The sequence below is a fragment of the Aplidium turbinatum genome, chromosome 4 (assembly GCF_918807975.1).
Source record: "Aplidium turbinatum chromosome 4, kaAplTurb1.1, whole genome shotgun sequence".
Classification (NCBI taxonomy): Eukaryota; Metazoa; Chordata; class Ascidiacea; order Aplousobranchia; family Polyclinidae; genus Aplidium; species Aplidium turbinatum.
In genome coordinates, this window is record NC_137475.1 from 28,083,249 (window position 1) to 28,097,148 (window position 13,900).

Sequence of the window (13,900 nt, forward strand, 5' to 3'; positions counted from 1 at the left end):
TGTGCACTAATTTGGTAAACTTCAAGCCCTGCTGATCGGTGAATTGACTGTACTGTCTCCAACAACTCTATTTAGAATTGAAGTATAGCCTATATCTGCGCACTAAGTTTGTTAAACAAACTTGCGACCTGCTACTTGTGATCTTGTGGCCAAACTTGCGACCTGCAACCCCGTGACCTTGCGACTTGTAAACTTGCAATCTTTCCGCCACAATAAACCAACAGAACTCAAGACCGTGCTCAGATTCAATCTACCTGGCTTGTTTCTCTGTCTTTTGGAGGTCGCAAAATTGTATTAACTAAGCGACGCATATAATAATCCGATCCACTGTTTGGCGCCAGTGAGAAAGATATTCTTTAACGTAAGAATTTGCGTCAAAATTCTACAATTACTTCGTACTGTCAAGCTGTAACAATTTTGGGAGTCGTGCAAGGCCTGGTGCATTGCGATTGAAATAGCTTCGTCCGTGGTAGAATTTCTTTATGGAGTTTTCTTTGCCTGCCTTGCTTTTCGTTGCTATGAGCTAAACGCATCAAGATGTGTTCCCCTCACGACCATCGGCACTCTTGATAACGCAATAATGCACTATGGCTGATCTTCATTTTGTGTCTATTTGAATAAATTTTGAAAACACCAGTTCAAAGCTATATGGGCTGATAAAGTTATAGTCTGGATGTATGTTGTTGTTTTTGTTTGTAATTTATTTTTATATCTTTTTTTATTTTATTTTTTATCCTAAATTTTTCTAAAGGTGTTATGACCGTGTCAATTTTGTTTTAACGTAATTACTTATTCCGGTCTCAAGTCTCAATATAACATTCGTGTTTAGTCGTTTCTATATTTTTCTAGACTTTTGCTTTGCTGACGTGTATTGTTTTCGCTGTGACAGTCAGAAATAAAAACAACTGAACTGATTGCCAGCATTCAATTTTTAAGTGTTGTTTTATCGATATGATAACTTTCCAAAAAGATACTGACTGTACAAAGGTTAGAGTTAAATAGAAGCAACTGCATAAACTCAAATTGGTCAAGCAGTGTTTGTTGTTCCTGCTGATGCAACAACACTCACCAATCGTCATAGTGAAGATAGCAAACACTTTTTCAGAAACAGTGTGTGCATGAATATCTCCATATCCCGTTGATGTTACAGTTGCAGATGCCCAATAAAGACTGGTAACATAAGTGTTATCAAGAAAGCTCACTTCACTGGTGATAAGTGCTGCATCAGTAGCGTTTTTCGAACCCAATACTTTGTTCAAGATAACTTAAAATAAAAAAATGCTTTATAAACAAAGTAAGCCAAATAATTAGAGTACTATCAAAAGTGTTATAAGAAGTTTCAAATGGCCTGAATATCAATCTTCTAGTGTCGGTTTTGCAGTAAGCTGAGGAAAGCATCTTACTAATCCCAAACACAGCAGTGGTCAAAAGCAAACTACCGTGCATCTATACATGTGAACAGGCCTGATTAAAAATAACTGAATGGCAAAGACAGAACAACGTCATACTCGCATGACGCATAGTTGATATAAACTTTCGTGTACATTAACTTTCGAGTAGAATGTTGCTCATGGTAGCTCGAAGCTGCAGATCTTCGTCTGACTCTCTTCAGGAGCTATCGTCAGAATAAAATAAGCCTAAAAGTGATGAAGTATTTATAGCAGTTTTTTCACTACTTTTAGGCTTATTTTATTCTGACAATAGCTCCTGAAGAGAGTCAGACAAAAATATGCAGCTTCGAGCTACCATGAGCAACATTCTACTCGCGATTTTCCAGTTTTGTACCACTAATAAATCTTCAAATTACCTTTTCTTCATGTTTATTAATTGTATGTCTAGTGTCTACTGTCATCATTTATGCATTAAACAACTAGTCATTAATACATAAAGTCGCACATACATACCATCTGGTAAAAATCTTATCCAAGATTCTGATCCACACAAAGCAAAAGTAATTTCTACTCCTTCTGAACGTACACAAGCCAGACCGTACCAAACACATGCAGCAATGTGGATGACAAGAAAAGAAAGAAAAACGTATTTAGTTGTTCGATATAAGAGGGTACTTGATCCCGACTCTTTTTCTCGTAAATCTGTACACAGTTTCTACATGAGAATCAAATACATAAACAATCAACAATAATGAAACATAATTACTGCACCCTATCATGGCTCAGGGCATGTCTACTGCACGTATATATATTTCACCCAATAAATATCCAGCTTTGCAAATAAAAAAGACACAATTAGATTGACATACCAGTGATTTGATTAACTATGCAATTGTGCATGCAGTTGAATAATAATAGACTTCAAGAATAGTTTTCCATTTTGTAAACAAAAGAGTTTGTAAAAAACCAAAAAAGGAAATTTACACTGTTAGCTTCAGTGACTTGCCTATTTTAAAAGTATGTGCAATTGCTAGAACGGCTTTAAAAAAAGCTTTTTTCGAGGTGTGGATAACGATTTCCTCTGATGATGCAATGATTACTCATGTCAGCTTATCATCAGCTATGACAAGCACATTCAACTACGTAAAATAAAATATTTATCAAACCGAAATATTAACTTCTCAATTGAAGTTTTGTCAAAGGTAGTGTATTGCTTGCTATTGTGCAACATTTCCAGCATTGTATCTCAGACGGTCCTATCAAATCTTTAATCAAGAATTAAAAATGATCCACAAAGTAAACCAACATGTTAAATAGACAACAACCTTTAACATAAACCAGAAATACTTACCTATATAATATAAAATGTAATGTAAACGCAACATCAATGATAGACGGTTAACAGAAAAAGCTTCTCCATTATATTTATTAAAAGGCCATCTCAGTTGGGCCAGAGGCAAAAATGTAATAATATCAAGGACAAATGCATAACTTGTTTGATAGCGGTTTCTAACATTCATTAAGTTTTTTTCTTCAACACCATCAACCATGACACTTGTTCTTGTCCGAAATAATATCATCAGCAAGTATACAATATCAGCAGAGGTCTGATGGACCAGAAGGGGAAAGGATTGAAAAAAAAATTGGTATGGAACAAGAAATATTGTCACTGCTGTATAAAAGGAACTGAAATCTTGAAAGTATCTCAGAAATGGATTGTAGCATGAAATAGTCACGCTACAAAATGCATCAGCATGTCCAGTTTCTTGCAAGGAACAATTGCTTTTTTTTTCATCCTGTTGTAACATTATGTTGGTTAATAAAAAACCATGGAACTGTTGTGAGCAATGTTCCAATCGATTCCAACAATTAATTCAACATATCAAGTAACAGTAAAGACGTAGCGCCTTTTCATCCAAACTCATAAATGCAGTATAACCGTGAGGTAATGCCATTTTAAGAAAGTTGTAAACTTTAATTGATATAATGTTTATAAACTTCTGTGTTTATCAAAAAACTTAGAAACCTGTAACAGAGGAATCATTGACAACTTATAATAGTAGATTCTGCTAAATTCTTTGGTTAAGTGGTCAATATCAAAACCGGCAGAATTCTTACCTGTTGCATACATCCAGTTTGTCTCATTCACCTCTGTTTAAGTAGTTAATTTGCTTAATTTACCCCTTAACGTCCTTGAAAAGCCATTGTTCTGCTAACCAGTTATTTGTAGAATTGGTTTACTTGTTTTCATGGTAATGAATTTTTTTTTATTTACTGCAGCATGGATAGACTATATACAGGATCATCAATAATTAACGTTACAAGAGATCCAATTTAAAAACTGGCAAAGGGGGCAAACGTGGCCTATGGAACCATGTTCACAGTTCTCAAGAAAGATTTAAATATTTAAAGATTTGATTTGAAGTTTGCGAAAAAAGCTGTGGAAATTTGCTCACACACTTTGTACTATTTTGCCACATAAGACGATACAGAACCTGGTAAAGCATCTGCAGTAAAAGAGATGCTTTTTTTATAACATACATAGCCTGTATATTATTATTGTGTTGCATGCAAACACACCAAGTCACCACTTATTTTTGCCTCCAAGTACAAATATGCGAAACTACCAGGAATAACCCATCAAGGGTGTTTAAGTTGAAGGATAAAGATTCAAACCAAACCATTTAGCCTAAAACATATTCAGAATATAATTTGCCACTGTACTAAAAGTTAAACGTGCTACAAAACAACCAAACACCATTATTTTTTACCCTCACTAGGCTACCGTACATCATAACACACAAACATTATTGCTATGCTTGTGTGCATGACTATGATTAACTGTGATAATAGCCCAGTAAATTTATTCATTTCCATACACATTTTTTTGATAATGCATTTTCAATGATTGCTTGACATTCAGGCATTGTTGTGGCTGAGTTCTACTGGAATTCAATGCTAGCAATTGAACAAATTATAAAATCTTAACAACTTAATTTTAAAGTTAAAAATGGAATAAATTATAAATTGCACAATAAAAAACATAAACAATTTCTATTCCATCCCATAGCTTAGGCCTACATACAAGAATACTGAAAAACCATGTATTTTCAAAAAAGTGCAACAATAACTTCTTCAATTTAAAGAAGTTTAAAATGGCATAAGAACTAATTGTCATTTTATAGTACAAAACCTTTTGAAAACAGTTTTATTAAGTTTAAATGGTTGCATAAAAAATAACTTGCTGAGCAATATAACATTGGCATACGCTTCGGCTTTACCAGTTAGTCTAGGTCAGTGGTTCCCAACCTGGGGTTCGCGGACCCTTTGGGAGTCCGTGAGAAAGCATTTGGGGGTCCGTGATTACCTTGATGAATTTTGGAAAAAAAAGCTTTGTTCTATATGCACGGATGGAGCACCAGCTATGCTCGAGAACAAATCCGGATTTGCTGCTTTAGTAAAAAACAAAGCTCCTCGTGTGGTTGTTACCCATTGCTTCTTGGACAGGTACACCTTAGCAGCAAAAACTTTACTAGCAAGCCTCAAAAAAATTCTGACGAATTGCGTGAAAGTCGTTAATTTTATCAAAAGCAGAGCTGTAGTGTAAACCACCATACTTTTAAAGCGCTCTGTCAAGAAGTAGGGTCAGATTATGGAGTACTATTGTATCATTCTGAGGTACGTTGGTTATCTACAGAAGTTTTAAAACAACTGCAGCAGATAAAAAATGAGGTATCAATTCTTTTGAAAGCAAAAGGAAGACCCCTCTCAAAATTGTTCGAGAGTAGCCTAAAAGTTTTCTATACGCATGGCCAACTTAGTCGATATCTTCGGTCATATTTACAATGTTAATTGTGGCATTCAAGGACCAGGTGTGACAATAATTGATGCAGCTGAAAAACTGAAAGCGTTTTTAGCCAAGTTGCCGGTATGGAAACGCAGATTGGAAGCAGGTAATTATGCTAACTTTCCAATGTTAAAAGATCTTATCTTGATGGATGAAACTCAAAAAGAATTGTACTCCTTTGATCTCTACGAGAGAAAAATTTTGCGCACACATGAAACCCTGCAAATCTCATTTTGACGTTATTTTAATTTAGAACACCTTCTGAACAAAGTTGAAACATGGATTCGAAATCCTTTTCTTTTTGTTTGTTTGTTTTTCATATCTTTACCCTGCATTGCGGGAAAGCGGACTTGAGCGCTATGCATCGGTGTACGCCTTCTGACGTACACCTGACCCACGCTGCAATGTCTGTTTCCGGTTGTCTACTCTACTTATGACTTAAATTTGGTACTACCCATTACTCGAAATCGATCACTGGGTAGAGGCAATTATCGTAAAGTTTCTTGTCCAGAGAAACAACAGCAAGTGCGGGTGGCTGGAGTCGAACATGCAGGCTCTCGACTGCAAGCCCAACGCGCTAACCACTCGGCCACAGCTGCCGACTTTTTGACTTGAACAGCATTAGCGATCACGATCTCAGCAAAGATGATCTGATTGATTTGATATCAAAAGAGTTATTACGCATTGAGTTTCATTCAAAAACTGTGAAAGAATTTTGGTGCTCACAACTGCAAACCTACCCATTCTTGGCAAAGCAAGCGATTATTGTTTTGTTACCATTCATAACCATTTAACCTTTGCGAGACAGGATTCTCAGCTCTTGTGACAATAAAAACAACAACGAAATCGCCTGGACACAGTGGACGTTGAAGATGACATGCGTGTTGCATTGTCAAAAACTCAATCGCAGTTCAGTCGTTTATTTCAGGAAAGGCAACAACAACCATGTCATTAACATTGCTGACGTTGAAAAAGTTTTGGCATGGCACTTTGGGTCACCTTAATATTCAAATACTGCTCACATGTCTTGAACCATCCATTCATTTTCTTATTTGAGCGACTGTTTAATCTGATATTTGCCGCAGGAGTCACATCGGCAATGCAATATGACACCGTAGCCTACGGTAGTTGAGTAGCATAATTATTACAATAGTCAATACTAAATAGTACTGTGATTGAACTGACTCGTGTGAAAATAAATTTCTTTGCAATAGTCAATAGTATGTTAATTGAGTTTCAGACAAAATTTAGTAGGGGTCTGCAGAATTAATAATTTGTCTAAAAGGGTCTGTGACAACAAAAAGGTTGGGAACCACTGGTCTAGGTTAAATTGGAAAGTTGATTAGTGTTGGATGCAATAAGCTATTGATTGAGACAAGCTAGGCTAATTCAGCACTATAAATCAGCACTTCTCTGTCTGTGCTACAGAAGGGCATAATATTTTCTTGATATCTTATCATACTTATAATTTTATCACTTCATCTTCTTGTTTTACTTGACCTGATCAAAAATGATATCAGTTGTTTCAAAATGTCACATTAGGCCTAATGATTAAAGCATGCTTTCCATAATAAATAACTTGAGTGCAAACTACATAATTCTGATTGTTTCTATATTACATAATGTTCCAATCCTTATTTTAAACTGTTTTTTTTTCAGCCTTTAACTGGTTATAAGCCTGGCATATTTGAAATGTGCAAATGCCTTCCTTTGTCTGAACACCTGACAGTTACAAGAGAATGTATTTTTTCATTGGAAAATTTGTTGTGATCAAATTACAAGAAACAATAGAGTTGCCAGATAAAAACTGATCTAATTTTCAAAATTTGACACAAAAATAGACAAACAAAAACAAAGTAACCTTAGCGGGTTTAACATGTTGTATTACACACTTACACAGAGATATAACATCATTAAAAAACTCAACTCAACTATTTGACACGTACGTATGTCCTCATCAGGAATTACTTAATCTGCAATATACATAAAATAAAAATTGTAAGATAAATCTGACTATGCCTGCTGGAACGATAGCCTACTCCGAAATGAAAAGCACAAACTGAACAAGGACTGACGAGGACACACGTAGCCTACGTGTCAAAAACTTTTGAGTTGATTTTTTTAATTATGTTATATCTCTGTATAATACAACATGTTAAACCTGCTAAGGTTACTTTGTTTTGTTTTGTCAGTAGTTAGGTCGGCAGCAGTGGCCGAGTGGTTAGCGCGTTGGGCTTGCAGTCGAGAGCCTGCATGTTCTACTCCAGCCACCCGCACCCGCTGTTGTTTCTCTGGGCAAGAAACTTTATGATAATTGCCTCTACCCAGTGATCGATTTCTAGTAATGGGTAGTAGGCTACCAAATTTAAGTCATAAGTAGAGTAGACAACCGGAAACAGACATTGCAGTTGGCTGCAGCGTGGGTCAGGTGTTCGTCGGAAGGCGTACACCGATACATAGCACTCAAGTCCGCTTTCCCGCAATGCAGGATAAATACGGGCTACGGCATATGAAAAACAAAAAAGTTCAACAAAGCAAACTCTCTACCAAAGCTTTATTCTCAAGTCAATTTATAATTCCAAGATATGCTATATAAACAGAAAAAGAATGCAACAATGAATGCAAAAAGAATGCAACTTGATAACGCACCATATCTTCATAGCAACTGTCCATACAAATCTTAAATATATCAGCTAAAGCCATGTGGGGTAATAAAGCTATAGCCTAAATATATGTTTTTTATTTATTTTTTTTGTAACATTTTATTTTTTATTTTCCCTTTACATCTTAAATTTTTCTGAAGGTGTTGCAACCGTGCCAAATTTTTTTCAACTCAATAACTTACTTCGGTCACAAGCACGTTTTAACGTTCTCGTTTTGTTGCTTCTACCTTTTTCTTGACCTTTGCTATGTTGACGTGTATTGTTTTTGATATGATGGTCAGAAATAAAAACAACTGAACTGAACAATCAAAATTTGCAGTACACTGAGTAATATATTTTCATGAAGAATATATCCATTTTTACTTTCATATTTTCAAAATTTTTAAACCATTATTTCAAAGCTATTGAAAATCTCTAAGCTTGCTCTGTCCTCTTATCAATCTGGCAATGTTGGAAAACATACGACACTGCCAACGCTCAAATACAAACACCACTGGCAACGCTGAAAAACAGACGACATTAGCATACGAATGAATGGGACATTATAGGACGCCACAACTCTGTTGTTCCGCCAACATTAAAAGGGTCAATTGCCAATTTGACATTTTTACGCTGTGCTGCTGGCTTGCTTTCAACTAAAAACCTTAAATTACTTTAAAGCCCACTTCACTTATCTAGCCAATAAAACAACGGTCTTTGTAGCAGACATTGCTCTTTGGCATGCCATGCCCGCTCATATAGGCTACAGTCGTCGATGGGACGGCAACACTTCTGGGCATGGTTATGGCTAGACATGATCAGGACACGATAATCTTCGTTATTGATTCGTTTATTGATTCATTCAAACATAGCAAACTTGAGGCTGAACCACAGCATCCAGGAGCACCAAACGAAAAACACCGGAACGACTGAGAATCCCACCGCCAGAAATTGGTAACGCCTAGAACATCACACAACTAAGGCGAAAGAGCCATGTCCATTGAGTCATGTCTTTGTCATGAGTGACCAAGAGGGGTGGGGGGGGGGGACTTGTATACCTGGGACTGGTATATAAGTCTCCCCCCCCCCCTTGGTAACTCATGACAGACAGGACTCAATTTAATTTTCTCTTTCGCCTTAGTTGTGTGATGTTCTAGGTTTTTTCCCAGAAATTAACACAACGGTTTGTCGACCGCCATTGCCAACTTAAGTTCAAACATAAAGATTTCTTCTTGAGCGAGTGGGAAAAGACCCAAAAATGAGTCAGAAATTATGGTTTGTAGTCAGTGGCGGCTGGTGGTGTTTGTGAGCAGTGGGGCTGCAAATGATTTTGCGGGGGGTCTGGGGGTCTCCTCCAGAAAAGTTTGAAAAACTGCATTAAATTTGGTTTGTTCTGAGCATGTTTTTACCCCAAATTTTGAAAAAATGCATTTAAACTTTGTTGAAAAATTGATGTAGCCTATTCCTAAGCTGCATTAAAAAAAAAAAAAAACAGTAGCCTATTGCTTTGGAGACAAACTTTACTAGTATTGAACTTAGTCTTGACTAGCCTAGCCGTTGCATACAAGCTTCAAGTGATTTTTAGATGCTCTAGCACTTCCTATAATCTGTTGAATACCCTATCTCTACAGCTAACACTTCTACATTCATGGCTCATCGCCACTCTGCGAAATAAAAACTAACTTTAAACAGTTGTTACCAGTGATGTACGTGCATACAAAAAATATTGACGCCGTCAGCGGAAACGCAAACGTTCGAAAAACCATACGCCGTATGCGTCAACGCAACTTGTAAAAAAAGTTGGCGACGTCAGGGTCAGCGCATACACTAGCGTAAACTCATTTTGTTTGCTAGGTGCCAAACATTCATACGGTATAAACCACTCGAAACAAACAAGTTTTATTTTGAATTTTCACGAAGAAACACAAGCATCTGAAAGTGTTCATCTGATATTTTGTTGCGTTTTGGTTTCAATATGTCTTTGCCCATTGAAAACATTCTTTCAACTGCAACGCTTGAAGATATTGGCGTGTTGTAGCGAAAAAAAAACATTAAAAAGTATGCGTTTACGCTATGCGCTAAAAACCGCAAAAACTTTACGGCGTAGCCTCAAGCGCAAATTATCCAAAAAAATGTGGCCGCAAGCGTTAGCGTAAACAAAAAGTCTACGCCGCAAGTCTACGGCGTAGAATTTGCAGCGTAGCCTATACGTACATCTCTGATTGTTACGGACAATCGTTCCCCAAATCAAACTTTACATAAAACCGTTATTTTAACCTGGCATCTTACGTCATGGAATATTGCTAAAAAATGAGCAGAGATTGCATCATCTCTTCGTAACACCTGTAAAACATTACACAATCCTTTTGAACACCTGTGAAATTGCATAACAATGCTTATAGACTATTACGTCACAGAAGCTGGTTATGCGCATTTGAAATATCGCAATCAATTCTCTCATTTTAGAATAGTTGTTAGAAAGGTTGGTCGAATATTAAAACTGTTTTGCTTGTGCTTACCAACTAGACCAAATTTCCGTCTTTTTTCCTCAGTAATCTGTATTGTGGTGACAAGTTTCAGTGTGTACGTGTTGCGCTCCTTTTCGGCAGCCCGTGGCTATTTTTTCTTTTCAGAAGAGTAATTTTTCGGTGTCATTGCATACAGACGAAAGGATTCAGGAATTTTATGTTACAACTTTCCCACGAAGATATTGTGGTTTTCCGCTGTGACCCACAGTCTGTAAAGTTATTCGGTTAGGTGGGGCTGTTTTCCATGCAGCTCCAACAGATTCAAAAATTGCTGTAAAACACCAAAAGAGGTGGAACTTCAAGGATAATTTTTAGCCAATCAGAGCGCTTGAAATCCAGAATCTCTGGCTGCAAAGGAGTTTGCCCAACATCGGTGTTGCCAAACGAAACTTTTAATATTTTAATTTTCGATCCGCAATTCTTAAGTGAAAAAAGTAACCGGATCGGATAAACACAGAGGATAACATATTTTCCCTCTTCTCTTTCTTTCAGGTGGAACTGCAGCCCTGCAGCTCCATGACACCAGCCGCCACTGGTTGTAGTAATGTAGTTACTTAAAAAGGGTCCTAGTCTTGACTCTTGATTGGAAAGCGCCACTGTAGGCATGGGCGTCCGCACATAGGGGCAAATGGGGTCAGCTGACCCCCCCTGGAAAATTGTTGGATAAAAAATGAAAAAGCGAGAACATGCAAAAATAGGCATGAATTCAATGAAGCTGTTCGTAACATTGAATCATACAGAAAAGAATAATCAGCCACCAGTTTAGTTAATCAGTTCTTGAATAAAAAGTGAAGTCGACGTGGGTCTTTGCCGAATTTTTCGATGACTTTTTGGATGAACGAATTTTTGTCCGAGTTTATTCGGCTTCTGTGGACACTCATCATACACAGCCCAGATAGCCTGTCGTCAGACATGGTTGATCTGAGCCATGTTTTGACCCGCCTCATTGTGCTGAATGATCTTTCTACCGTACAAGTAGTGGCGGGGAGGGTCAGTAATGTTATCATCGCTTGACGTACAGCTGGAAAAAGTTCCATATTTTTCACCAAGTCCACAAATTCCAATTCTTCCTGGTCTTCGGACTGAGGAAATTTTTCTTTTATTGTTATGTCATACCACGACATGGCGTCCTGCTGAAAATTGTCAAAGTTGTAGAATTGGTGTATAGTTTTGACCAGGGCTTTGTAGTCTGAACGGTCAATTTTCTCCATCTGCGCTGGATGCAGTCGGTATAACATGAATGCCGGCATGTTCGTCTCTGAGAAGCGGCTTTTCAGAGACTGGATTAAAGAGTCCATGTAAGGAACGTAAATGGAGCGGCGATAGTATTCCTCACTGGTGCCACCAGTATTTGCTCTGAATACTTGACGGACACATTGCCGTGGGACAGATATGGTGACACCAATTTCTTCGGCTGACTTCAATGCCGCTGTATAAATGTTTTCTGCAAAAAGTGTTTCTGCATTTTGCCGATGATCACAAAACATGGATACGAGTTTGTCAATGTGTTTCTTGACACCTAACATGTTCAATTGGACTGCCTGAAGGGCTTGGGTGACAGGCTCCAAAATTGATGAATACTTAGCGATGATATGTAGCGTTACTACAAAAGTAGAGGTTCCAGAAGCGGTCCGCAGCTGGTGTGCGGTCTGCCGTCCCTTTGCATTCGATTCGTGCTGCTCTAAATTCTCCAACTGCCTGTGAATTTCGGTGAAATTTTCCGCGAAGAGTCTTATACTTTTATATTTTGCGCTCCACCTCGTTTCACATAACAATGGCGTGTTTGGTATTAGGCATCTTCGTTTCGGGCTCTCTCTAAAAAAATTTATTATAGCCTTCACTGTTCCAATAGTGTTCCGTACATCCGAAACTGCATTCAGATCGTTGACCACGAGGTTAAGGCGATGGGCTGAACAGTGGACAAATACTGCCAACGGATACTCGCTTCTAATACGTGACTGTACTCCATTTTCTTTACCTGCCATAGTGGAGCATCCATCGTATCCTTGACCACGTAGTTTGTTTAAATTTAGACCGTACTTATTACACTGATTTATTATTGTCCCTGCAATCGTTTCTGCGTCCATTTTGTTCAGTGACGTAAAACCAAGAAACTCTTCTCGAATGACGAGATTTTTTTCGTCGAAAAACCTCACTCCAATAGCCAGTTGCTCTTTTCCTGAAATGTCAGCGGTCTCATCCGCTAAGATTGAGAAGCCAACGGAATTGTTTGCTGCAGTAACAATTTCATCTCTAACCGTTTCTTCACACAAACTTATCATCTGGTTTTGTATACGAGCCGATGTATACTTAGCATTGTCACTTGCGTGCTCCATGTGATCTTTCAAAATTCCATCACCAGCTTCAATTCTAAAACTTAATAAATCATTCAGATTACCGGACTTGGAATCCTTTCCCCTTAATGCAATGTCATGAGTACTACAAAAGATGATGCTTGACAAAATCGGGGCTAACTTTGCACGGTTACTGGCAACTGTGGCATTGAAAGCATTATCCAATAAACTATCAACGCGACGTTCCAGATATTTCACATTTATGATGAACTCGTTAGCGTCCTCCTGAGCATGACAATGCCAAGCACTACTAACATGGCTTCGAGCAGAGTTATGGAAATCATTATACTTTATACATGGAGCACTGATGAATGCGCCAGTTGTGCCACGATGAATAGGCTGCCGAAAGAGCACACACAATTTGCACATGGGTCCTCTTAGGAGAGGAGAATACGCTAACCACTGATATTGCTGTAACCATGGATGTCGAAAACTTCTACGTCCCTTGGAGTCTAGTCGAAAATCATAGTCACTTGGTGGTGTGTACACATTAGTTAAGAGTTCGTGTCGCATCGCACTGGATATGGATTGGACGTTATTGACGTGATTCCCGATATCTGAATCATGGCGAACTTGAACAAGGTGAGAAATTGATATGCTGGTTGATGGTTTAGGATCAGGTGTGGTATCGCTGGTTGATGATGGCGGATCAGGTGTGGTATTGTTAGTTGATGGTTTAGGATCGGATGTTGCATAACAACTCGATGGCGTACGACCAGACGCAGAGTCGCTGATCGGTGAGTGTGAAGCATCAGCGACTTTTGAAGCGTTGAGCGTGGAGACGTCACCGCGGCGATCGCTGCAGTTGCGCTGTTTGCTCGAGGGTGCCGCCTCATCTTGCAGGGCAGAATTAGCGTCAGGTTTACGTTTCTTAAAAAAGTTCCTGATGTCCATCACTACATATGTTTACGTTTAAAATATAAAAAATCAGAGCTTTCTCGGCAGCAAACACATCTACAATGCTCTTAAGATCTAACTCTCGTACACAAGAACTTTCAATGGAAATCATTGCTAATGATGTAAGCCTTTCATGCATCATAGTGGATCTGTGAAATGTTTTGATTAGTTTAAGCTTGCTGAAACTTCTTTCAGCACCGGCCACCGAGACCTGCCAGCAAAATTCGAACAACAAGTTTGG

At 38.1% G+C, this 13,900-nt stretch overlaps 2 protein-coding genes across 2 annotated transcripts in view; both read right to left on the minus strand.

Annotated features, from left to right (window-relative positions):
• LOC145769028 (uncharacterized) overlaps positions 1 to 3,199 on the minus strand; it is a 46,024-nt gene extending 42,825 nt beyond the window's left edge. Inside the window, exons 1-3 of the mRNA XM_082580626.1 lie at positions 2,743 to 3,199; positions 1,905 to 2,093; positions 1,070 to 1,264 (exon numbers count right to left, since the gene is read on the minus strand). Coding sequence (XP_082436752.1) covers positions 1,070 to 1,264; positions 1,905 to 2,093; positions 2,743 to 3,199 — 841 coding nt within the window. The remainder of the gene's footprint in view (positions 1 to 1,069; positions 1,265 to 1,904; positions 2,094 to 2,742) is intronic.
• Positions 3,200 to 11,178: 7,979 nt separating this feature from the next.
• On the minus strand, positions 11,179 to 13,656 carry LOC145769029 (52 kDa repressor of the inhibitor of the protein kinase-like). The gene has a single exon (XM_082580627.1). It carries the CDS (start codon positions 13,654 to 13,656, stop codon positions 11,179 to 11,181), a length of 2,478 nt encoding a protein of 825 aa, XP_082436753.1.
• Between the last annotated feature and the right edge of the window lie 244 nt (positions 13,657 to 13,900).